The sequence below is a fragment of the Adiantum capillus-veneris genome, chromosome 9 (assembly GCF_014529385.1).
Source record: "Adiantum capillus-veneris isolate H3 chromosome 9, ASM1452938v2, whole genome shotgun sequence".
NCBI classification, from domain to species: Eukaryota; Viridiplantae; Streptophyta; class Polypodiopsida; order Polypodiales; family Pteridaceae; genus Adiantum; species Adiantum capillus-veneris.
Window position 1 is genome coordinate 145,902,358 of NC_140939.1, and position 24,712 is coordinate 145,927,069.

The following is a 24,712-nucleotide window of genomic DNA, read 5'->3' on the forward strand; positions in this document are numbered from 1 at the left end:
TTGTAGGTCTTTGAGCTACAAGAGCTGTAAATAAATTTTTAATAGAGAGATCTATTCTTCAAAGTCTCTCTCTCTCTCTCTCTCTCTCTCTGTGCCTGCTGTTCATGAAACACTAAACATCAACAGCTAGCCCCAAATAGAGGGGCATAACGTCATGAATAAGAAAGCCTTTGCAATCATTGAGGCCTTCTCTCTCTAATGTGATCTGGCTCTAACAAAGCGCACCGAGCATCAACAGGATGTCTATACATGGAGTGCTAAGAGGGGTTTTAGCATGGCACGAAAAGCATTATATGATAGGCTCTGCCATACTTGAGAGGAGATCTCTACTAAAGGGGTGTTACTAGAGAAGCTTAGGTGATGAGCAATGACAAAGGACTCACTTCATTTTCATTTAAAGATCCCGTTGAGACAGCCCATGAATGTGCGCATTGCTCATCTTCTATTCTTCACTAGAACCCATCTGTGCTTTTAAGTACGATAGCAACTTGATCAATTGGGTTCATATCGAGGTTTCCATAATCTCTCTTTTCTTCCATTCAAATATATTGATTTTGTATTTTACTCCAATACATGCAAACAATTAACCATCCATGATGTCAATACATAGTTTATGTTGTCTTTTTAACTTGCGGTACACGAAAATAGATTCAAAACACCTAGTATAATGCCAAATTTTGCCTTCATCTTGAATTTCAGGTGTCCGAGGTGTACAACCTTTCGAAATCCAAAAACAAACGTTCCCTCCCACATTTGAATGTCCTCTAGTATTAGACACCAAAAGTTGCTTGGTGAAACAACAGATACCTCGGGTGCATTGTAATTTGGCATCGACCTTCACATATGCCAGAAGACAAGAGAGGACCTATCCTTTTAGAAAGGTTCAAAAGCGAGCCAAAATATTTGTGGCCAAAAAGTTTGGCATCTTTCAATACTTCACACCGACTTTTCAAGCGAGTATAGGCTTTTGAATTTTCATTGGCTTCTCATTACAATTTTACCAGTTCAACAGTTGGGCCAATGGTAATAATCTTCACCCAAAAAGAACTGGAATGCTCTTACATGATCCTTTGTATGACTCCCTGTAAGCTCCTGTATTTAATCAAATGTGTACCTTTACAAAATGGTACTTGAAGGCTCCCATGGAAGACTCCCTGGAAAGATACTCGTTCCACAGTATGAAAAAAGCTCGCTGAGCTCAGGACACCCAGCTGGGTAAGGAATTGTGCGAACAAAAGGGTCGCGTGCAGCTCGTTTTGTGTGTAGAGACCCAACACAACCGTACGGATCTTCTTGGAATTGTACCTGCACACTTGCTTCTCCTTTTGCTGCAGCTGCTGCAGCAGTTGGTGAAGCCGGAGTCCCTTTGTAGAAAAATCGAGAGGCCGGAAACTTCAATGCAAGCCGATGCAGATTTGCAAATCTGTTCTCTTTGAAGTCGTAGCTCACAACCTGACAATGGCAAAGAGGATGATCAAGCCAGTAAGTGAGTGGGGAGAAGAAAACTATTCCCACAGCCAAAGGACAGAAAAATGGGCAGCTAGATAATCTAGTTAACACTTATGTTGTGCCTCCTGGCGAGGATGTAAAACATCTGTATCTATTACCATACATGGGGAAAAAGAGCCAGTAGCCAACTGTCTTGCCTCGCCCAAACATGCAAACACCGCCACTACAAATCAGGGTTCCTAGGACCAGCTACCACAAATTGAGGGAGCTGCCAAGCAGCGGCGACCCACATCCTCATGAAAGGGCAAAAAAGAGCTAGTGTCCTGCACAAGCACCACGGCAATGTAGCCCAGCCCTTCTACATGAGAAATGGGATGGGCAGGCAAAAATACAACACAGATATGAGACAAAGTGCAACCGTTAGTTTGTAAAATAACCTATGAAATGAAACAAATAATATGGCCAAATTGATGAATACGAAGGTCTATTCATTTGGTTCAAATTTCCAAAATCTCTCTGACACACTTTCCTGTTCAGACATCTGCCATTTTTTATGGTTGAAAAAAGACACTCCCACATAACATTCCCCCTTGTCCTATTCTCTGATATAATGCTAACACAACTCAGGAATGTAAACTTGCCGTTCAAACCTCATTCAATGTTAAGTTAAGCCACTCTTAACAATTGAAAATCATCCTCCAATCTGACATTCCCCTTGTTCTATCCTCTAATACATAGCCAACACAATTCATCAATGTGAATATCCCTGTCTGACATGAGGTGTCATATTATACTGTCCCTAAAGTCGGATTTCAATTACTGAAAGCAGTATTTTAGCCTCATTGATACTCCACATCTTTGTTAGGCAGCATTAACTCAAACCAAAATACATCACACAGAGACACACACACACACACACACACATACAAAACAAAATTGCCTGGTTAAAACGGCAAAAAGAAAACTGAACATGCTTTTTTTTTTTTTAAACACAGTACAGGCAAAGGAAAAAAACATGAGAGGAGAGACAAACCGTAATGTTCCAAGGATATTTTCCAGTGAGCTCTTTGAATCTGCAGACGCTGAAGAGCAAATTTTCAAAACTATCCCTTGCATGTTCCTCAGTCAAAGCCTTCCATCTGACCTCTTGTTTACTGCCTGTCAAAGATGAATAAACCTTCATGATGTTGAACATGTATTTTTGAGTCGAGAATAGCAAAACTGAATGACGAGCGGGGGAGAGACGGTTTTTTTTTTTTTTTTGGGGGGGGGGGGGGAGGGGAGTGAGCTAGCCAAACCCCGTCCAGTCAGAACTGGCAGTCAACAGCTTTTTCTTTTTATCAACAAGCAGTTTTAATTGTTTACTCTTGTGCCTTATGGTTCCCTATTACCCCTAGAGATAGAGGCTTTTGAGGCTTTGAGTCCTGAAGCTCCATTGAAGACCTCATGAGTCTGCGAAACATTTTAACACCAGAATGTTTCAAACACTTCAGAGTAATGACAGAGCCGGTGGGACTGTCAAAGTAGCTGTGGAAAAGGGGAATCAAATGGCTGTTTCACAACGGAACGATAAGGATGCATACCAACTGCCCAAAACACCGTCCAGTCAAAACTGGCAGCCAACAGCTTTTTCCTTTTCTCAGCAAGCAGTTTTAATTGTTTCTCTCTCGTGTGCTCCCTGTCTCCCATATTGGCAGAGGCTTTGAGTCCACAAGCTCCATTGAAGACCTTGAGCTCCCATTTTTGCACTTAAGCTCTGTGAGTCTGCAAAACATCTCACATCAAATGTTTCACCCTTGAAACATGAAGCTTGGTGGGACTGTCAAAGTGGGAGTGGAAAAGGTGAATTGGAACAGGGCTGCAAGCAGGGAAGATGAACGCAATGACTCGACTGCCTCAATCCATTATCTGCTCCAAACCTGAGCCATCTTCACCAGTGAAGATGGCCGCAAATTGAAATAACTCGAGTACCTTGATCCATTATCTGCTCCAAACCTGCCCGAACAGTGGACAGCCTCTATGTCCGTCTAGGGATAGTCGGCCAGCCCAAGGAGATCACCAGAACCAAAGAGAAGGGGGCAGCAGCCAGCCTGCTCTCCTTGATAAGCCCTATACCTTCAAATAGAAATCACAACGGGGGGGAGATTGCTGTGTGTGTGTGTGTGTGAGAGAGAGAGAGAGAGAGAGAGAGAGAGATGAAAAGGTGTACAATAGAGCTTATCTCAAGAGATCAAGCATTGGTTTCGGTCCTAAGGTGTCAATGTCCTCCATGCTGAGAAGCCTGACTGGCCGTTGATCAATGATGATCCTAATCCGCCTGTGTATGCATCTCCGGTGATGTGAGTCCTAGCTGGAGTTCAACATTCACTTCCACTGCATCTTACATTGTTTGGCAGTGTTCTGTATCACTCAAGGAAAGAACCACAGAATTTTTTTTGCTTGTTGCGGCCACACGTAACCCAAGACCTCTTGGGCATATCGTGTTTTTGAAGAGTGACAGGAAACCCAAGAAAGAAGGGCTTGTCCAGCCTCCCCTTGTTTCTCTTTTCACTCATTGAGAGCGGACCGTCTGGTAGAAGAGGCAATAGGAGCACCTTGCTCAACAGGCAACTTCTCAGCAAGACCCCAACAGAGGCCTAGCGTTTTTGCAAGAGACAGCAAAACCTAGCGTTTTTGGATTCAAGACCAGTCCTGGCGTTTAGCACAGCAGATGAGCCCCGGCGACCACAGTAGTCAGCCGATCCCCTAGCGTTAGCAGATTCCACAACAAGAAGATAATTCAGCCTTGGCGTTTTTGAATTGCAGTTCAACCCTTAGCGTCTTGCAGTTCCATCGCGACAAGATCAACAAGTAGACCAGCGTTTTCAGTTTTCAGCAGTCAAGCATCCCCCAAACCTCGCAGATCTCACCTTCCCGCAGCAGATCCTCGCCGCACGGTGAGATTCATCAAGGTTTACAATCTCAGCCCAAAAAACACAGATTTCAGCATCTGCCTTTTCAGCGCGTCGTCATTGCATCGTCGTCATCGCCGTCGTCATCGACATAGAGTCAAAATTCAGCAGATAGAAGATTTGCAGATTTCAGCCCTTAGCGTTTTCAGATTTCAGCCCGTCTCATCGTCGTCCTCATCGTCGGCAAGTCCAAGCATTGTAGAGATTTGTGCAATCATAAGTAGACCGCTCTCGCCATAGAGAGTGGGGCCTTCGGAGGAGGGTTTGACAACATTCTGTTGTCGCATTCTTCTCTCTCTTTCTCAGTCTCAGCACCTTCATTCACAGAGTTCATCACTTTGTTTGTGTCCATTGGACTCTCTCGCTAAAGGAACGGAAGGCTCTCCCTTCCGTAAGTAAAAGGAACCTTGAGCACAGTTCGGAGCACTCATCTTGAGCAAAGTTCAACATTCACTTCCGTTGCACCTTACAATGAGAGTATACGCCTCCAGGATTAGATGGAATAAGAACAACTTACCCAAACAATGGAGCTTCATAAAATCCACATGACCATTCAGTACTTGTCTCAACCAACACCAAAAAACCCTCGTGAAAACCTGCTATTTTTTAATCAAACAACAAGCAACCACACCACGCACCCAAAAGAACCCATCCATATTAAACTTGTCTCTGTAGATCCTTAGAATCTCCTCAATCAAAAACCATTGAGAAGACATAGCATTGATGAGCCCTACAATAGACTAGAGCTTCCTCGTAAACACAATGCATCATACAAACTTGGTAACTTTAGCTCGTTACAAACAAGCATAGAAGAGTATTGACTCCCTTTTACTGGCATCCATAGCATTACTGATATAAACACCAATAGGGAAAATACCCAAACCCAACCATAGCCGGCACATTGTTTAAAAAGTGAAGAAAACTATGCATCCCTTCCAATACCCAGAGTGATTTAGCATTATCACCCCAACGAACTTCATAGCCATCATGAAACCTCGAACCAAGAATGCCTATATCAAAGAAATCTTCGCTTGGGATTCCAGCTTGTTCACAAAAAATAGCTTTAACCTGTAAATCTTCATCCACAACATCGTCATAAAGACCAAATCTTCATCATCTGTCAAAGAGCTATAAATTGCTTCCTCTTGCAACTCATGAGAAAGCATATAAGGAAAAATTCCTTGGTTGTCCTACATCTAAGCCATTCAGATATGTCCGACACATAAATAACTTCATCCATGCAATCTTCGTATGATTCTTCATCCTGTTTTGCTTCATAAGCTTCTCTGGGACCCAAAAATCCACATATCTTGTGGAGGCTTTTCTTGCACCCCCTCTGAATATGTATTCAGAGGGGGTGCAAGAAAATCCATCCACATTCTTCACATTAGAAAATCATCCACATTGTTTTATTCATACGCATCAAATCTTACTAAGAAACAATCAATAATGGCATCCTCTTCTCCCAAATCTGATAAAGAAGCATCAATAATCGCATGTTCCTCTTCTCCCAATTCTCAAAAAAAGTATCAAGAATCACATGTTCGTCTTGTTGTGTGACATCAACACCTGTAAACATGCCGTCAGCAACAAGCATAGATTCATTTATATCCTCATGCACACCCTCTGTTATCTCTATGATTCTCAACACTTCATTGGTTACTGTACAAATAGCTTAATCTATGCAATTCTCTTCAATAAACCTGTCGTTCTTTTCGGCCTCACATACTTCCATGGTACTAAAAGATCCATTATTACCGTGTAAAGGCTCTCTTGAACCCCCTGAGAACAATCCATACAGAGGACACTAGCCTATGAAACAATTGCAACACAATCTTTATCTTCATCTAAATCTTCACTAAAACCACTTATTTAGCTTTAGCCTTTACTTCTTGCATAAATTTGTTCCCAAAATTCATCATAGCTAAGTACCTCCAACTATAACCTTTACTAGTAGTATGGTTCTTCTCAGTAATCTGCTTCATTTCTAAGTCCATAATTTTTGAGCTTTTATGAATAAACCCATCTACAAAACGGTCACATCGTAGCTCTCAAACTTCTTCTCTAAACTAACAACTTATAAACTTTTCAAAAGCTGCAATCATGTGATCTTCTCGAATGCCTCGACTCCTAATCTCCGCTTCATAGCATGCAAGAAAACCTTTTGGATCATGTCCTTGGAAAACACGACACTGATCACAAACGGCATCAAGTGTTATCTCCACCGCATCATCTATATGCTCTTTTGTCTTCACACCTTCCACTTCAAGCAGATATCCCGGTACCAATTCAAGCATCTTTGAAAAATCTGGAACTGCAAACTTACCATCAAACCCTTTGAAAGTTAACTCTTCAATAAAATTCATCAATTGTTCGGGATTCTCCATATGCACCTCTCACCCCGGCTCGTTTCACATAAGCTTTTTACCGAAGATGTCGGGGGCTAGGAGTTTGAGAGGTAAGTCATGTTAGCACCTGATTGCTGGTTGTGAGAGGTGCGAGAGAGGAGAAGAGCAGAAACAAAAAGATGAATGGCAACTATAAACAACTTGAAACCCCAAATATTATACTGCTTAATAAATTTAGAATCTGAATACAAGAATCGGCCCAAACCGGTACTGTGTGCTCTTTCATTGGGAGCGGAAGTGGGAGAAGCTGAGTTGCACACAAAAAAGAGCGTGAGACAAGACGTAATCTTCCTCTTTCTACACATTGATCTTTCCCCTGGCTTTGGCAGTCTTCTTCGCCTCACCGATACGAGAGTTTGCCCTTGTCGTCTTTGTTATCAACCAAAACCTCCTTCAGAAGAAAATAACCGAGGTTACCCTCTTTCCTTCACGATCTTTAATCCTTATGCACCTTCGAACACAACAATCCTTCTGCATCTTGATCTCATACGTCGTCGTCTTTGAAAACCGTTATCGTGCCATGGCACGTGCATAATGTGAAATTAAGATATCTACCTCACTCTTAATGCTTTTGATACAGGGGACCAAATGCTACAATGTACATAATGTGATATATGCGAAATCGGATGCCACGGTTGCACTCGTGTACATACCTTGCTGGGCAGACGAGGCCCTATACGTGGCACTGTCGCATGTTTTATCACATTAAAATATGCCTAATTTTCTTTAGAAATGTACAAATGTCAAGTGTTTCGAGGTGGCACGCTCGTTTAGCCTAGAAAGTTCAATGCGGACAATCCCTTTTCTCTAGGGTTTAGGCCCCTCGACCGGAATCTGCAAAACATAGTGAAGTTAGTTCCAAACCCTAAGGTCACTCAGAAATCCTAGTGTGTGCCATGCAAATGATCACAGATGCAATGCCACATAGAGAAGTTTGTTCGCGCACAAGGAATGCTAGCTTAGACCAAGAGACTGGCATGGACAACCTTTCTAGGGAGAGTGAATCAAAGGCAGGCCAAACGAATGCATTGACCGATGCGTTTATGACCTTGACACAAAAACCCTAACCCTAAAACCAGTCACAAGAGGAGGTGCTACAGACGTGATCGCATGAAGGAGAATGCATAAGGAAGCCAATGCTGAATTTTTTTTCATCGAAGGACATCACTCTCGCGCATTCAACGTAGAACAGAAGACAAATGGTTGTATGACCCATTGGTAGGCCTTTAGGGTGACACACAGACGGGTAAGTTTCTCCAACACTTGAATGTGCTTGTAAGGGCAACACATGCAAACGAGGGAAAACCAACAAGATTGTTTTCTTACTTATTTGATGGTGATTCCATGCTGAAATTTTGTTAAGACTTACACACCACTCTGCTGCTTCATAGGTCTAGGGCATACATGTACGGCTAGTATGTCTCTGGGTTGGCCAGCCATAGTCTAGGTTTCTCTTGGTCCAGCCGCCCGAGTTTGGGGCTGGCCGCCCACTTTTGTCCGGGCGCCCACACCTATTTCCGTATATCATTTTTCTGTTGGGTCGTGGGAATTTTTATCAGGCCTTGCCCTACCTCCCCTTGGGCACCTATTTATGGGGCCAGGAGGGTACCCACTTCCACATATCTCATCTCATAGAGATCACACATCTGATTGTATTGGGTCCAGCGTTTTTGGAAAGCAAGCCTCAGCCTTGGCGTTTTCGCATCAGCAATTATCACCATACCTCCCAACCACTAGCGCTTGCATCAGCATGATCATCCATCGCTGGAAAGTAGACAAGATAGCGTTTTTGCATCAGATCTCCCCGCAACCTCCCACAGCACCTAGCGTTTTTGTTACCTAGCGTTTTTGGGAGTCCATGACTAGCGTTTTCAGAAGATACCCCCCACAGCAACGCAGCGATTTTCAGCAATGAAATAGTTGCAGATTCAGCCCCCAAAAGACCATCAGTTTTCGGCCTTAAGAGACCTCAGTTTTCAGCCCTAAACCTGCAGATTTTCAACGTCAAAGACCCACAGAAACAGTCCCCCCAAATCAACGTTTTTGGACTAGTCGCACATTTCAGCCCATAGCGTTTTTGGACAGCAGTAGAAAGATTGCAGATTTCAGCCCTTAGGTCGACTTCGCCGTCACCGTCGTCATCGCCGACATAGCCTAGACATGCCTTAGTCTCATGCATCTCCATTGTACCAGATTGTGCAATCATAAGTAGACCACTCTCGCCGATGAGAGTGGGGCCTTCGGAGGAGGGTTTTACAACGTCTCTGGTGTCGTATCTCTCTTCTCTCTCTATCTCTCAGTCTCATACACTTGCACGCACAATGTTCATTCACTTTGTTTGTGATCATAGCACTCTCTCATTAAGAACGGAAGGCTCTCCCTTCCATGTAAGGATTCTAGTCGCTAATCCTTAATTAAGTACTTAAACTCATGATTAAGACTTAAGAAACTGAAATTGAACTCAGAACAAGACTTAGAAGACTCTGTGTTTGATTGATTGAACTTGTTGAAAACTGAGTACAATAGGCTCCTTATATAGGAGACGAAGAGACACAAATGAAAAGACACATCTCATGGTGAAGAGACGCGACTTTAGACGTAAAGACACATCCTTTCGGCGAAGAGCTGCAACCATTGGGCGAAGAGTCGCACCCGTAGAGCGAAGGGGTGTGACCAGTCGTCGAAGGACTGTGGCTTTTGGCGAAGAGGCATATCCTTTGAGCGAAGAGTCGCAACCATCCAAGCGTAGGGGTCCTCCTTGGCATGGCACTTCGCGTATCTGCATCAACGAGTAAGTATTGTAATGTAGTTAAGTCACAAACGTGACATTCCCTCCCTCTTAAAATAAAACTCAAGGTAGTTGTAGAAACTCCGGGAGGAGGAAATGTATTGTTGTTGTGCTTCTACATCCAAAGCTCTTTTTGTTAATTCCCACGTCATGGCACTATTATTGACCACGACTATTTTGTCAAACTGTGAAATGATCATATCTGCAACTTGTCTCATCTTTGTCAAAAGTACGAGTATCACATTTGCAACTTGATTATTGCCTTTGTCAAAGTCATTTGTAACTTCGAGCTTTGTCCAATAAAAGATTGAGTCTGTATCTGCTTCGAGTGAAATTATTGGTAAACTGACTTGAGTTTTCTTTTGAGTAAAGACCACTGGTTGGAATTCTGTAAGGTATTCCATTGGTTTGTCTGGAACCGTAAAATCCTTTTGAAGGAATGTCCTAGACTGAGACTGAGTAGTGCTTGAAGGTATATCCATCTGTAAAGGTTTATCTGTGGAACAAGTTGTGTCCAAAGATTCATTTGCAGCGACTGAAGTCTTGCTGCAAAAGTCTGTATCTGCTTTATCCTTTGTATCATTGAAGGTAAAGAATGGAGTCTTCAACTTTGAAGAATTATCATTCACCACTGCATTTGGTATCTGTTTAGAAACAAAGACTTTATTGTGCAAGGGCGGTGACGAGGCGAATTTTCCTGCCTGGATCACGATCAAAGAAGGGTTTATGTGCTTGTTGGTTGTCACATAAGAACAGGAATCTTCTGAATCTTCAGCTTTCTCAGCGGGAATTATGGCTTCCAATTGAGAAGGGGGAGGTCGAGGGAGCTGTTGCATCTTAGACCTCTGAAGGATCCTCTTGCACAAGGAAAGGATCAATAAATCTTCAACTTTACCACCATCAGATAAAAAAGACTTAAATGTAGGGCATGGCTCGCGAGGGGGAACTTGTCCAGCATCACGACGTTCACGACCGAGTACTCGACTAGGGTCGGATATCTGTGCCACTAAGTAAGCCCATCTTGATATCACTGGTGATCCTTTGGAAGCTTCGTATTGCTGCTTTTGTTGCTGATGATTCCAATAAGAAGTTTGCTTCTTAGAATTGTAACTTTTCCAAGAATATTCATGCTGAGACTTTTGATGCTCGCACGAAGGTACTTTGCATCTAGTTGTCTCTCAAAAACCATGCTTTGGGTGAGAAAATTTGAGTTCCGAAGGCTTTTGTTTGAGTGGTTCTTCCTGGTCGACCACTGAAGCGTCGGAAGAAGATGCCCGTATTGTCTGAGAAACTGTTGAGTGACTCAGGGAAGCGTTTTGCGTCTGCATCTGCTCGAAGCGAGTGTGAATTGATGCGAGGCTCCTAGAAAGTGCTGCCATCTACTTTTCGAAAACTGTTATCAGGTCCTCGGGTAAAATATTGTTGTCGCCATCTTGTGATCCGGCCATGTGATTGCTCAACAGGAGTAACTGAAACTGTGTGGCGTGACAATATGTCACATACCCACAATACTCTTGCTAGATGGGTTCTGTATCTGGTGCTGGTAATGGATCTTGAAGAGGTTGAGGAGCAGGACCAGAGTCTATCTCCTCAGGAAGATCGTCCATTGCACATACATTGCACTTGTACTGAGAGAATCTCGCGAGCGTGGGAGTGCGAACAAGAGGGCAGGCTGGCTGACGTTTTTGTTAAACGCTGGCTGGGTGTGTTAAATGGTCCTTTTTAATTCCTAATCATGTTTTTTGAAGAGTAACAGGAATCCCAAGAAAGAAGGGCTTGTCCAACCTCCCCTTGTGTCTCTTTTCACTCATTGAGAGCGGACCGTGCACTTAGCGGCCGGCCAATCGACGTGAGGTGGGAAAAAGCAACCTTGGTGTGAGCGCAAGGCCGCCAAGGGGTGCGCCCGCGGAAAAGAGCAGAACTCGGGTGAAGAGAAGATCCTTCTCGAACACAGATTGCAAGCGAAAGAAAACCCTCAAGACACCAAGACCCTCAAGAACCCAAGACCCTCAAGAACCCAAGTTCCTCGTGAACTTAAGAACCAAAGATCATAGTGCATGGTCGTCACCCGAAGCGGAATGGATACTTCGCATACAAGTGATGAGCATGAGAGAGGCGACGAAGAGTTCTCCCCACCAAGAGATTTTTCCGTCCCTCCCCCTTCACCATCTACGCCACGAGTTGTACCAATGCATGTGTAATGAAAATCTCCAAATGATTAGAAAAGGAGAAATAATCTCAAAGGATCGCAAGAGTGGTCATAACAATGTATGTGTTTTCATTACATGAACCTCATTCAAAAATATTGCTTACGCAATCTCTCAATCATTTTGGAAAGAGAACGGGAACGACTCTCTATGGAACGCGTTCCCCCATTCCAAGAGCTTTGAACGACGTTCCCTAGGATGCTTCCGCATTTTTGAGGCTTGACTTGTCCTGGTTGGTGTTGATCTATATACTTAGGGGATAGTTTGAGAGATTTCAAGGCAACTCCAACTGCATGCGGGAGCGTCGCGAGGCCTCTTGCAACTTGGCGACCAAGGCCATTCTTCACCATGGTTCGCGAGGCCTCTTGCAACTTTGGCGACCAAGGCCATTCTTCACCATGGTTCATGGGGAATTTTTCATGTCATAAGAACTAACACCTTCTATGGAGAGAAGTACTATGCTCAAGGGAGAGAATTTGACCTGTGTTACTCAATCAGAGTTACCCGGAACGGGAACGGCGACGGAGACCCCCACGGAACGGGGGAACGGCAAGGGGTTCGGAACGGGAGCCATAAAAAACACCCAAATAATGCAATTTTTAGCTCTACATGTTTGAAATTTGAAGACAAGTAGTATTAGAGTCTTTTGACTTTAAGACTCACAAAAAACTCAATTTGAAGACCCCTAGGCCATGGATGATGCGAGAGGGAGAGGGAGAGACTCGAGAGGGAGGGAGAGGAAGAGAGCTTGAGAGAGAGAGAGAGAGAGGGGGAGAGAGCTTAAGAGTGAGAGGGAGAGAGCTTGAGAGAGTGAGAGGGGGAGAGCTTGAGATCCTACTCTCCAGATGAACCAAAGTGTCAGGCAGCAGATGAGCTTCCAACAACTCTCTATCTCTACTCCACTTCTGAGGTACAAGCTTTGTGGCGGATTGGAGTCTAGACCCGCCCTCTTGTATCACAATCATCCTGCTGGGCCCGTGAGGGTGGACCAAGTTGCAGCACTCCAAGTGTGCTCGCTAGCTGTCAAAAGTGCATGCATCAGTTGAAGAATCCGAAGCCAAACCTGCTCTACCATGGGGCAGCCCCACAAACAATGGTGTTGTGTCTCAAGTGGATGGTCACAACCTCACAGGCTTTAGTGACCACTATGCACCAACCAACTCCCAACTGCAATAGCCCGATGGGCAATTAGCCACTAGAACATAGTAACTTTCCTCATCTATCTACTGTCCCACAGGCACCCCCAAAAATGTTATATGCAACTGAATGGTTTAAGGATTTTAGCTTAGATCTAGTATTTCGCATAAACACTAGGTTACTTTACTTCAATTGAGAGAATTTGAATTGTCACGTTCACATCTAACCCTATGTGCATGTGGACAAGCTACTTCAAGTCCAGGGTTCATGTCATCTTAGGAAGTGTTCTGGCACCTTTGTGAGCCTTTGTGCAGGCCGTGCATGTCCAGGCACTTAGAGTAGTTGCAAATCCTCTGGTTACACACAACATGATCATCAGCATTACAGTCAGCAGCCATCAGGAGAATTTTACAGTGCACAGAACCATTTTCCCTATTTTAGCTTTTTTTCACTTATTATTGATAAGTGACTTTGTTGGGAAACTAGGTGGGGCAAATTGGCTAAGGTAATATATAAGAAAACTAGCATTAGCACTTTCTGGCAGAAGAGGCAGCACATACACAACTTGAAGTGCACCTTCTCAGCAAGACCGGCAGGACAACCTAGCGTTTTTCACCCAATAAGATTGCGTTTTCTACAGCAGATAGCCAGCGTTTTCTGCAGCAGCAAGCCTAGCGTTTCCAGTAGTAACCGATCAGCCTGGTGTTTTTGCATTTGTAGATTCAGATCAGCGTTTGCAGATTCCCGGCGATAGGATCAGCCATTGCATCAGCGTTTTCAGTTTTCGGCACTTAGACTCCGCAGCACAGCAGCCCCAAACCTCGCAAATCTCACCTTCCCACAGCAAATCCTCACCACGTGGTCAGATCAGCCAACGTTTTCAATTTTAGCCCGCTGATCGCAGATTTCAGCATCTGCATTTTCAGCGCATCGTCGTCGCATCGTTGTCATTGCCGTCCTCGCCAACACAGAGTCAGAATTCAGCAGATACCAGATTTGCAGATTTCAGCCCCTAGCGTTTTCATATTTCAGCCCGTCTCGTCGCCATCATCATTGTCGTCGACATCGTCGGCAAGTCCATTGCATCTATGACCATTGTACCAGATTTGTGCAATCAATAGCATAGACCTCTCTCGCCATAGATAGTGGGGCCCTTGGAGGAGTGTTTGACAACATTCTGGTATCGTATTCTTCTCCCTCTCTGTCTAAGTCTCAGCACCTTCATTCACAGTGTTTATCCACTTTGTTTGTGATCATTTGCACTCTCTCACTAAAGGAATGGAAGTCTCTCCCTTCCGTAAGTAAAAGGAACCCTTGAGCACAGATCGGAGCACTCATCTTGAGCAAAGTTCAACATTCACTTCCACTGCACCTTACATTGGTATCAGAGCTTTAGCAATGTTCTGTATCACTCAAGGAAAGAACCACAAGAATTTTTTTTGCTTGTTGCGGTCGCACGTAACCGAAGTCCACTTGGGCGTGTCGATTCCTAATCGTGTTTTTGAAGAGTGACAGGAAACCCAAGAAAGAAGGGCTTGTCCGGCCTCCCCTTGTTCCTCTTTTCACTCATTGAGAGCGGACCGTGCACTTAGCGGTCGGCCAATCGAACGTGAGGTGGGAAAAAGCAACCTTGGTGTGAGCGCAAGGCCGCCAAGGGGTGCGCCCGCAGGGAAGAGTAGAGCTCGGGTAAGAGAAGATCCTTCTCTAACACAGATTGCAAGCTAAAGAAAGACCTCAAGAACCACAAGAACCTCGAGAACTCAAGGACCCAAGAACCCAAGAACCACAAGAACCCAAGTTCCTCGTGGACTTAAGCACCCAAGATCTCAGTGCATGGTCATCACCGGAAGCAGAATGGATACTTCGCGTGAAGGTGATGAGCATGGAGGTGGCGAGGAAGAATTTTCCCCACCAGGAGGTTTTTCCGACCCTCCCCCCTCCTCATCTACGCCAAGGATTGCACCAATCCCTATGGAGGCTTTGGTCAAGACAATGATGGACATGATGTTACAACAAGAAGCACAACGCATCGCCTTGGAGCGCGAGCGCGAAGAAAGAAAGGCATCCTTGGATCGCGAGCGTGAGCAAGCACGCTTGGCGGCTGAGGAAGGAAAGGCAATCTTGAATCGTGAGCGCGAAGAAAGAAAGGCAGAATTGGATCGCAAACGCAAAGAAAGAAAGGCACAATTGGATCGCGAGCACGAAGAACGACGGTTGGCCTTGGAACGTGAGCGCGAGCAAACGTGCTTGCGGATCGAAGAAAAAAACGTAGCCTTGGAGCGTGAGCGTGAGCACACGCGCTTAGCGGCCAAAGAAAGAAAGGCAATAATTGAGCTTGAGCGTGAGCAAGCGCACGAAGCCCAACGCATAGCGGCCGAAGACAAACGAGCGGCCTTGGAGTTAGAGCGTGAGGCGCAGAGAGACCAATGCATGCAAGAGTTGGTCCTACAAGTATTTACCTCCAAGCCCGAGCCGGTCAAAGATGTTGGTAGTTCCTCAAGTAGCACAAGCAAAGATTCGGACTCCAACAACCCCGTCACAGAAAAGTTGGCATTTAGTAAGTATGACGGTAAGATGGATGCTAGTGTTATTCATTCTTGGTTGCATCAATTTAATGCTTATTTTGCGACAACTAAGAAGACACGGAATAGCAAGGTTTTGACGACAGCCATGTACCTTGCCGGTGATGCCATTAGTTGGTATCACGCATGGCAAGAGGCACAGTTGACAGTGCACCTAGAGGAAGCCGAAGAAGACGTGCCCCTTTCCTTCAATTGGGCCGACTTCCAAGACAATCTCAAGGCGCGGTTTATGCCTCCTCAATACCTAGCGCGGTTGAGAGAAGATTGGCGCAATCTCAAGCAAAATGGTATGCAGTCATGTCTTTTTCTAACCGTGTTTTGCAGCTCGACACCCAATTACGCAAATCGGATGATGAGCGCAAAGAGGCTTTCCTTTTTGGATTGGACGAATATATCAAGTTTGATGTAGAACCCGTGGATCTCAACAAGGCGGTAGCAAATGCTCTCTCCCAAGAGATGAAGCACAACAAGGGAAAACCTAAGGAGAACAAGTCTTCTCAAAGTACCTCTCAGACTTCTCAAAACCCTCAGAACGGTAAGAACGGTAACTCTTCTAGCCAATCTTCCTCTAATCCTTCGGAAAAGAACTCACAAAATGAATCTAAGGGTAAAGCTAAAACACCTGCTAAACCTAAGCTAACCCCTGATGAAAAAGCCGCAAAAGAAATTATAGGAGGATACATAACGGCAGAAGAACAAGGCATTTATGCTAAGGAAGGTCGTTGTTATCAATGTCACGTCAAGGGTCACATTAAAGCGGCTTGTCCTAAGACAGCCCCACCTAAAGAACCAAAGGCACCCGCAGCTACCACAAGCACTTTAATGAACCAATCTGAATTTTCACATGTTTCTGACACGCATTGGTGAGTCTCTCTTTAAGTGTTATGGTCATGTGAAGGGTCGGCGTTTTGTCATATTGTTTGATTCAGGCAATATACATGATGTGATTAGTGCCTCTCTTGTAAAGAGAGCCCGCCTAGAGGTTAGTCAGGCATCTCCTCTCGAGGTGCCAGGCTTCGCTCTTGGTAAGGACTCTCTCATCACGCAAGAGTGCCTTGATGTGTTGTTTACAGTTCAACAAGCTACCTCCCGTAGAAAATTTGTCGTGTCTCCTCTCTCAAGATGTGATATGCTTTTGGGCATTAGATGGTTTCGTGAGCATAACCCTCTCATTGATTGGACGGACAATACTCTCACTCTAAATGCCATAAGTGACTCTCCCATGATCATTCGTGGTGAGGAGGGTTTGCATTCTTTGTCTCTTATTTCTCATGTGCAGGCGAAGCGTGAATTACGACGAGGAGCACAAGCGACATTCATCTATGCCTCTCCAGTTACCTAGAGCATTCAGACTCCAAAGAGGTATTCAACTTTGTTTACCAAGTTTAAGCATCTCTTTTTGCAGGATGATCTTCCACCCCGTCTCCCACCCCCAAGAGGCTGGAGGACCATCGCATGGAGCTTACGGAGGGGGCACAGCCTGTCACAGTGAGGCTCCCTACCGTTTGAACAAGACACAGGACGAAGAGTTAGAGCGGCAACTCACAGAGTTGGTGGCTAGAGGATTCATACGTCCTAGTGTAAGTCCTTTTGCTGCTCCTATTTTGTTTGTCCGCAAGAAGGATGGTTCGTCTCGTTTGTGTGTTGATTACAGGACATTGAACAAGATGACCATCAAGAACAAGTTTCTGATGCCTCGCATTAAGTATATCCTCGATAGGCTCAATGGGGCAAAGGTTTTCAATAAGGTCGATCTCAAAAGTGGATACCATCAGGTAAGGGTATTCAAAGGCGACATCTACAAGACCTCTTTTCGCACCGAGCGAGGGCAATGGGAGTATGTATTATGTAATCATGCCTTTTGGATTGACAGGTGCCATGGGTACATTTAACCGTCTCATGGTAGGCCGGTTTGGTGATATAGTTGGTGTATGTGTGTTCATCTTTCTTGATGATATTCTCATTTTTTCTGCATCGTGGGAACATGAAAAGGATGTAGAAAGAGTACTAACCCATTTGGATAAGTGTCAGTTGTACATAGCAACTAAGAAATCTGAGTTTTTTCTCACTGAAGTTACTTATCTCGGTTATATCATTTCTGCAGAAGGCGTCAAGCTAGATGAAAAGGATGTAGAAAGAGTACTAACCCGTTTGGATAAGTGTCAGCTATACATAGCAACTAAGAAATCTGAATTTTTTCTCACTGAAATTACTTATCTGGGTTATATCATTTCTGCAGGAGGCGTCAAGCTAGATCACGCGAAGGTGGAACAGGTACGTAATTGGGATTTGCCCAAAATTGCATATAATATGCGTTCTTTTCTTGGTTTATGTCAAGCATATAGTTCGCACATAGAGAATTTTGCACGCATTGCCGCACCCATGAGATGTTTTGAAAGGAATAAAGACTCGCCATCAGCACGTGGATTTGACTGAGGAAGCCATCAAGGCTTTCGCAGCTCTCAAGGTTGCGGTGACAGAAGCGCCATGTCTTATCCTTGCCTCTAAAGATGACCCCTTTGAGGTGGACGGATGCGAGCAATGTCTATAAGGTGCAGCGGAAGTGAATGTTGAACTTTGCTCAAGATGAGTGCTCCGAACTGTGCTCAAGGTTCCTTTTACTTAGGGAAGGGAGAGCCTTCCGTTCTTTAATGAGAGAGTGCAAGTGATCACAAACAAAGTGGATAAACACTGTGCGTGAAGGTGCTGAGACTGAGAAATAGAGAGAGAAGAGAATACGCCACCGAACGAAGTTGTCAAACCCTCCTCAGAGGGCCCCTCTCTCGATGGCGAGAGAGGTCTACGCTATTGATTGCACAAATCTGGTACAAGTGTAGATTGAAGCTAAATGATGTAAATGCGGGAGACTGAATGCTTTGAAGATGGCGGTGCCGATGACGACGACCTCTATCTCTGCTGTGGACTTGAAGGCTGAAAACTCTTGATTGCTTGCTAGTTCCAAAAACGCTAATGGCTGTTGCAGAAAATGTTGATTCTACTGGCTGTAATGATGCTGCAGAATCGCTGTTATGATGCTGTTTTGCTCGCTGAATTCCTGCTGCAAAAACGCTCTTTTAATGGTGCTGAAGGACTACTGAAAAACGCTATGCTGCTGGCTGAAATGCTATTGCAGAAACGCTGCTGATAGGGCAGAAAACGCTGGGACAACGGATCATGAAAACGCTGAAATCAATGAGTCTCGCAAGGCTAATGAGTGGGCTTACTGGCGAGGAAAGGTGGCTGCTGTAAACACTGGCCTAAGGCTGAAATCGCCAAGGCAGGGCGGATGTTGCATGGTAGAAAAACGCCATCTTAGGTGGGGGGATCTTGCTTAAAAGAGAGAGGGAGGAACCTGTTGCACTTGTGCCTGTGTTCTCCTTGCTCTTCTGCCAAATTAGCCTGGTCCTAGGTTTGCTTATATATAACTTTAGCAAAATTGCCCTACCCAATTCCCAACAAAAGTCACTTACAATAATAAGTGAAAAATGTCAAAAATAGGGAAGATAGTTTCTGAAAATGCTCCTGATAGATTCTGATGGTATTGCTGATGATCATGTTGTGTACAACCAGAGGATATGCATCTACTCTAAGTGCCTGGGCATGCACGGTCTGCGAACAGACTCACAAAAGTGCCAGAACACTTCCTAAGCTAGACTGACTGGACTAATTGAACCCTTGTCATGCTATAGCTTGTCCACGGACACATAGGGTTGGATGTGTCACGTTGTGAGCGGGATGAAAACACACAGAGCGCCTCTATAACGACCCGACACACACTCTTGGGAAGATACACACACACTATGGGGCACCACTCGGCTTACACAACACACCTAGCCGAGACAGGGAACACACCTCTGGAGTGAGAGGAGAGAGACTATCCACTTGCCCACTCCACACAGACACACACACACACACACCCAAAAAAACTCAGCTCAAAAGAGCAGAATTTCTGATGTTTAAATACAAATGAGCTTGGGCCAACACCAATGGGACAAACAGCTCACACAATATGGGTAAAAGATACCAGATACAATCACAAACTGGAGAAGAAACTTCGCTCATAGGAGGAACTTACACAGAAAAACAGCAAGAAAAGAGTGAGGAATTTGGCAAAATGGACAGCGCCATCGCGTCCGGAACGGCCCAAAACCCCAGTCTACAATGTCAAAGTGCTCAAATCCGACCTCGGATGAGCAGTTTACGGCCAAAACAGGCTCCGAAATGAGCAAAAACACACCTGCGGCTGTTCCTCCTCTCTTCTCCACGTTTTTTCTGGTCTTCTCTCTCTTTTTTCAGTTCCCACACTTAGATTTATTAGTTGGGCACCCTTGGCCTTTTAGATGACCTCAAACTGACCCCGAACAGGCCAAAAACTGACCTCGCAGTGCATAGTTGTCACCTTTTTGCATCATTCGCACACCTGGCACTCAGCTTTTTTCCAATAATTCATCTCACCACCACGTGAAGTGGCCCCAAAAAGTGGTCCTAATGATGACCTTTTTGCATAACTCTCACCAGAAAACACCCACGTTGTGTCCGTCCTCATCTGCGTGCAAATATTGACCTCGTTCGCCCTCCTGACGCCACTAGATGCCATCTGACGCACCTGCTGACCTCACGTCGTCGGCCCGCGGATAGCTTCCTCGAGAAGTTTTACGCGCTACCAACTCCTCATTATTGTATAAAAAACACACTGGTACTGGTAATAGTGAAAATCGCTGCACTATGTACATGCTGTCCTACCTATACACATGTGGGCCCCACGTAACCACCTGGCTCTGGAAAATGGGCAATACTTTATTTGATGCACCATGCATGGGTATGTACATATGCGCAATCCCTTGCTCCAAAAAACTCCTGACATAATTTGCCCATCCCCTAGCCTGCTAGATCATTCATGATCAGCAGCAGCAAAGAGAGATATGAGACTCGCCGCATGAGACTCGCCGCATCAGAAGTCTCCTCATCCTTCACCAACATTTCTTGCTCCACCGACAACTCATCTTGCTCCACCATCATCAATCTAGCATGATACAATTTAAGACGCAATCCATTTACCCTTGACTTATGTAGAATACCATCCAGGTTAGCCAGCTAATATGTGCCATTTGGAAAACACTCTACTACCTTGAAAGGGCCTTCCCACTTAATTTGAAACTTCTTTTGGAAGGTGTTGTCCAGCTTACTGTTGTAGCGCAAAACCAAGTCATGCTTCTTGATTCCCTTACTTTTGACCTTTTCATTTATCTTTGCCAAAGCTTTATCCTGCATCTGCCCATAATGCTCCAATGCGCTCATCCTATCCAACTGGACCTCTTGTAACTGCAAGAGCCTCTCTTTGAATGCATCACTAGGCGGCCCAAGCAACTTCTCTAACATCTTGACCGCAGGCAACTCTACCTCCACAGGCAATAGTGCTTCCTTTCCATACACCAAATGAAATGGAGTAAACCCTGTACCTGTCTTCACCGAAGTACGGTAAGCCCATAATGCACTAGGCAATTCCAAATCCCAATTCTTTCCTTGGTGCTCTGTCACTTTCGAAAGAATCTGTACCAACTCACCATTGAATCTTTCATTTAAGCCATTACACTGCGGGTAATAAGGAGTGGTATGCTGGTGCCTAATCTTCATCTTTGCACATAAAAAATCTAGCAGTTTAGCTCTAAAGCCAGGCCCCTTATCTGAAAGTAGCTCTAATGGCACCCCAAACTTGCAACATCTTTCATCATACACAAATTTTGCCACATCCTTTGCAGTGATCTGTTTTACTGCTATAGCCTCTGCCCATCTAGAGAGATAGTCCACTGCCGTCAAGATATAGCTTTTGCCCCTGCTTGTGATAGGTAACGGGCCTATTGCATCAATCCCCCACTTTTTAAACACATCGAACGCCATAATGGTTTTTCGTAGCTCTGGCTTCAACACTCTCTTCCCAAATGCTTGACACCTATTGCAAGACCTACACCAATGGTGAACATCCTTGTGCAAACTAGGCCATACATACCCCTCTTGCAAAATCTTATGCAAGGTGATCTTTAGAGCAAAATGGCCACCACATGCGCCTTCATGATTCTCTTCCAACACTCTGTAAAGCTCCTCCCGCCAAGGTACACGTCTCAACACGAGATCAGCCCCTTTCATGTATAAGACATCACCAATCAATTTGTACCTGTATGCTCTACGCACAAAGCCATACTTCTTAGACTTCTGAATCTCCTTTGGAATGATTCCTGTTAGCAAAAATTCCTCTTCTTGAGCCAAAGTTTCCCGGCCATGATAAAGAGGTAAAGTGGTCCTCAACACAAATAGCTCCCCAATCATGCCTTGAGCTGCTTCATGTGCCTCTCCATTTAGAGCACGTTCAATGTGTCTGATGCTCCATGCTTCGAACTTTTTTAACAGGCCTTTAATTCTGAAGCACATTTCCTTCAATGAGGTGTTCTTGCTCTTCCACACACCCAGCACTTGCTTCACCACTAACAAGGCATCACCTTTTATGCTCAACCTTCGAACCCCATGCTTCAAACAAATGTGTAATCCGGCTTCCAATGTAGCATATTCAGCCTCATTGTTACTATGCGCATCCAATTTGAACCCTCTCGTGCATACTAGCTTCCCCTCTGGATCATAAAGTGCTATACCCCCTGAAGCTGCATCGTGGCTCTTTCTGTATGAACCATCAAAGAACAACACATGTGCATTGCTGATCTGTGGCACTTCTTCAACTACCTTTCTCACCACCTCTTCCTTAACAATAAGGGGATTCTCCTTGTAGGTCAACAAATCAGCTAGGGTAGCCCTTGTACTATCTTCCACTAGAAAAGAGAACTCAAACTCTTGCAGCTCAATTACCCATTTCTTCACCACATTTGACATGTTAGTACCATTAATTAACTGTGGCAAAAAGGCATAACTCGTCAAGAAAACAAAAGGCCGTGGTAGCAAGTAATGACGAAATCGTCGACAAGCATATATTACACTGGCCATCACTAGCTCTACTTCCGATAACTTTCTCTCCGCTACCAACTTCACTCGGCTTGCACAATACACTGGCCTCATATAATGGCTGCCCTTCCCCTTTTGCAATAGCATGGCTCCAATGGCATCATCCCCTACTGATGGATTTACATAAAAAACTTTCTCCCAATCAGGAGCCTGCATGGCTGACAACCCCCCTAACACCTCTTTCACCTCTTGAAACACTTCTTCACACTTGTCATCCCATTGCAATGGATCATGCTTTGCCACTTGCTGTAATGGATAAAGAAGCTGCGAAGACAATGGAATAAACCGTTCCATGTACTTCACTTTGTGTATAAAGGTTGCCAATTGCTTCGTACTCATAGGTGATGGAAGAAGAATAATAGACTTCACCTTATCTGGATCAGCCTCAATGCCATTTTCTGACACCATATGGCCCAATAACTTCACCCTTGGCTGTGGTAGATGACATTTCTTTGGATTTAGTTGTCCTCCACATTCATCATATCGAGCCAATACCATCTGCAGCTTCTCATGGTGATCAGCCCTACTGCTATAGACACAGAAGTCATCCATAAAAGCTTTAACACAACTACCAATGAATGGTTCCAACACCCAATTTGCTCTCTCTTGATAGAAGGAGGGTCCATTTGACAACCCAAATGGCAATACTGTGTAGCAATAGCAGCCCCATGGCGTAATAAAAGTGGTCTTTGTGCGGTCTTTAAGAGAAATCTTCAACTGAAAATAGCCTGAAAAACCATCACACACATTGTACCTCTCATAACCTGCCACTGAATCCAAGATCTGATCGATGAATGGAAGAGAATATGGGTTCTTCTTAGTGGCTGCGTTTAAGGGTTTAAAATCTACACAAATTCTCCACTGCCCATCCTTCTTTGGACTGACTACTACTGGACTTACCCATTCTGTGGTCTCCACTGGAACTATGAACCCTGCCTTCAATAACTTGTCCACCTCTACCCGCAAGGCTTCCATTTGCTCTTGACCCATCCTTCTTAGCCTTTGCCGCACTGGCTTAGCACCTTCTTTCAGCTCTATATTCATCTCTTCACCCTTGAACCCTCTGATCTCTTCATATGAAGTAATGAACAAATCAAGAAAACTAGCCAGCATATGCAAATATATATCCTTCTCCATAGCTGAGAGGTCTCCACTAATCATTTGCGTCATTAATTCCTGCTTCTTTGACAACTCAACTTTGGTTTGCATCAGCCCTTCAATCACTTCATAAGGCCCTTCACTTTCATCTTCAACTTCCTTCGCAAATGCGACTAAACCACACTCCTGGATTTCTTTATCCATCAAAAGAAATGCAACATCAGCATCCTCATCACTACTGGTAGTGCTATCACTGTCCTCATCTGTCACCGTGGAAGAGTCTTCATCACTAGACTCATCCTCATCTTCATAAAGCTCCTCTAATCGTTTCCTTGTGTCCATATTATAAAGCTTCTTGGTACTTGTCTTTCCATAGAGGCTAATCGTACCATGTCGCCCATCTTGAACAGCTCCCACTGCACGTAACCATGGTCTACCCAGTATAATAGGATATGCTCCCAACCCTGCTGGCATCACATGAAAATCAACCACTGCCTTTGCATCATATGCCTCCACTTCTAAGCTCTTTACAACACCCAAGCATTTTACTTTTTGATGGTTTGCCAATCTGATCCGAAACCCTGACACCCTAGCCACTGTGAGACCCATCTTCTCAACGCATGAGTGTGTTATGACGCATATTTGGGCTCCGCCATCCACATAACCTTGTCCCAAATTTTTCCTTTTATGCCACACATCTACTATTGGACAAATGTCTGGTAGCTCATCCATTGCCAACACCTTTACTGAACCTCTCTCTGGCTCTTTCTCCATTGGGTTAACCATCCTCTTCCACTATCGCTTTAGCTTAGGCACCATCTCTATAAGCTGCCCAATAGTAACATCTGCCTTCCTGCTCGTCAGATCCTCCCTCAAGTCATAGCTTAATTGCCCATCCCCTAGTGGAAAATCTGAAACATGAAACTTTCGACGAGCTCTCCTTTTCCTCTTGGCCTTGACATCCTCGCCTTCATGGCTCTTTCCTTTCTTCTTACTAGGACCTGGGGCACTTCTTCCTTCCTTTTCCTCTGTGGTCCTCTTTCCAATAGGCATCACTAATGTATCCTCTAGCTTTGATGCCTTC

The 24,712-nt window shown here is 44.6% G+C and overlaps 1 protein-coding gene across 1 annotated transcript in view; it reads right to left on the minus strand.

Moving 5' to 3' along the window:
• Positions 1 to 665: 665 nt before the first annotated feature.
• LOC147451318 (uncharacterized protein C57A10.07) overlaps positions 666 to 24,712 on the minus strand; it is a 31,815-nt gene continuing 7,768 nt past the window's right edge. Inside the window, exons 2-3 of the mRNA XM_086520287.1 lie at positions 2,483 to 2,607; positions 666 to 1,452 (exon numbers count right to left, since the gene is read on the minus strand). Coding sequence (XP_086376413.1) covers positions 1,117 to 1,452; positions 2,483 to 2,607 — 461 coding nt within the window. The 3' untranslated portion in view covers positions 666 to 1,116. The remainder of the gene's footprint in view (positions 1,453 to 2,482; positions 2,608 to 24,712) is intronic.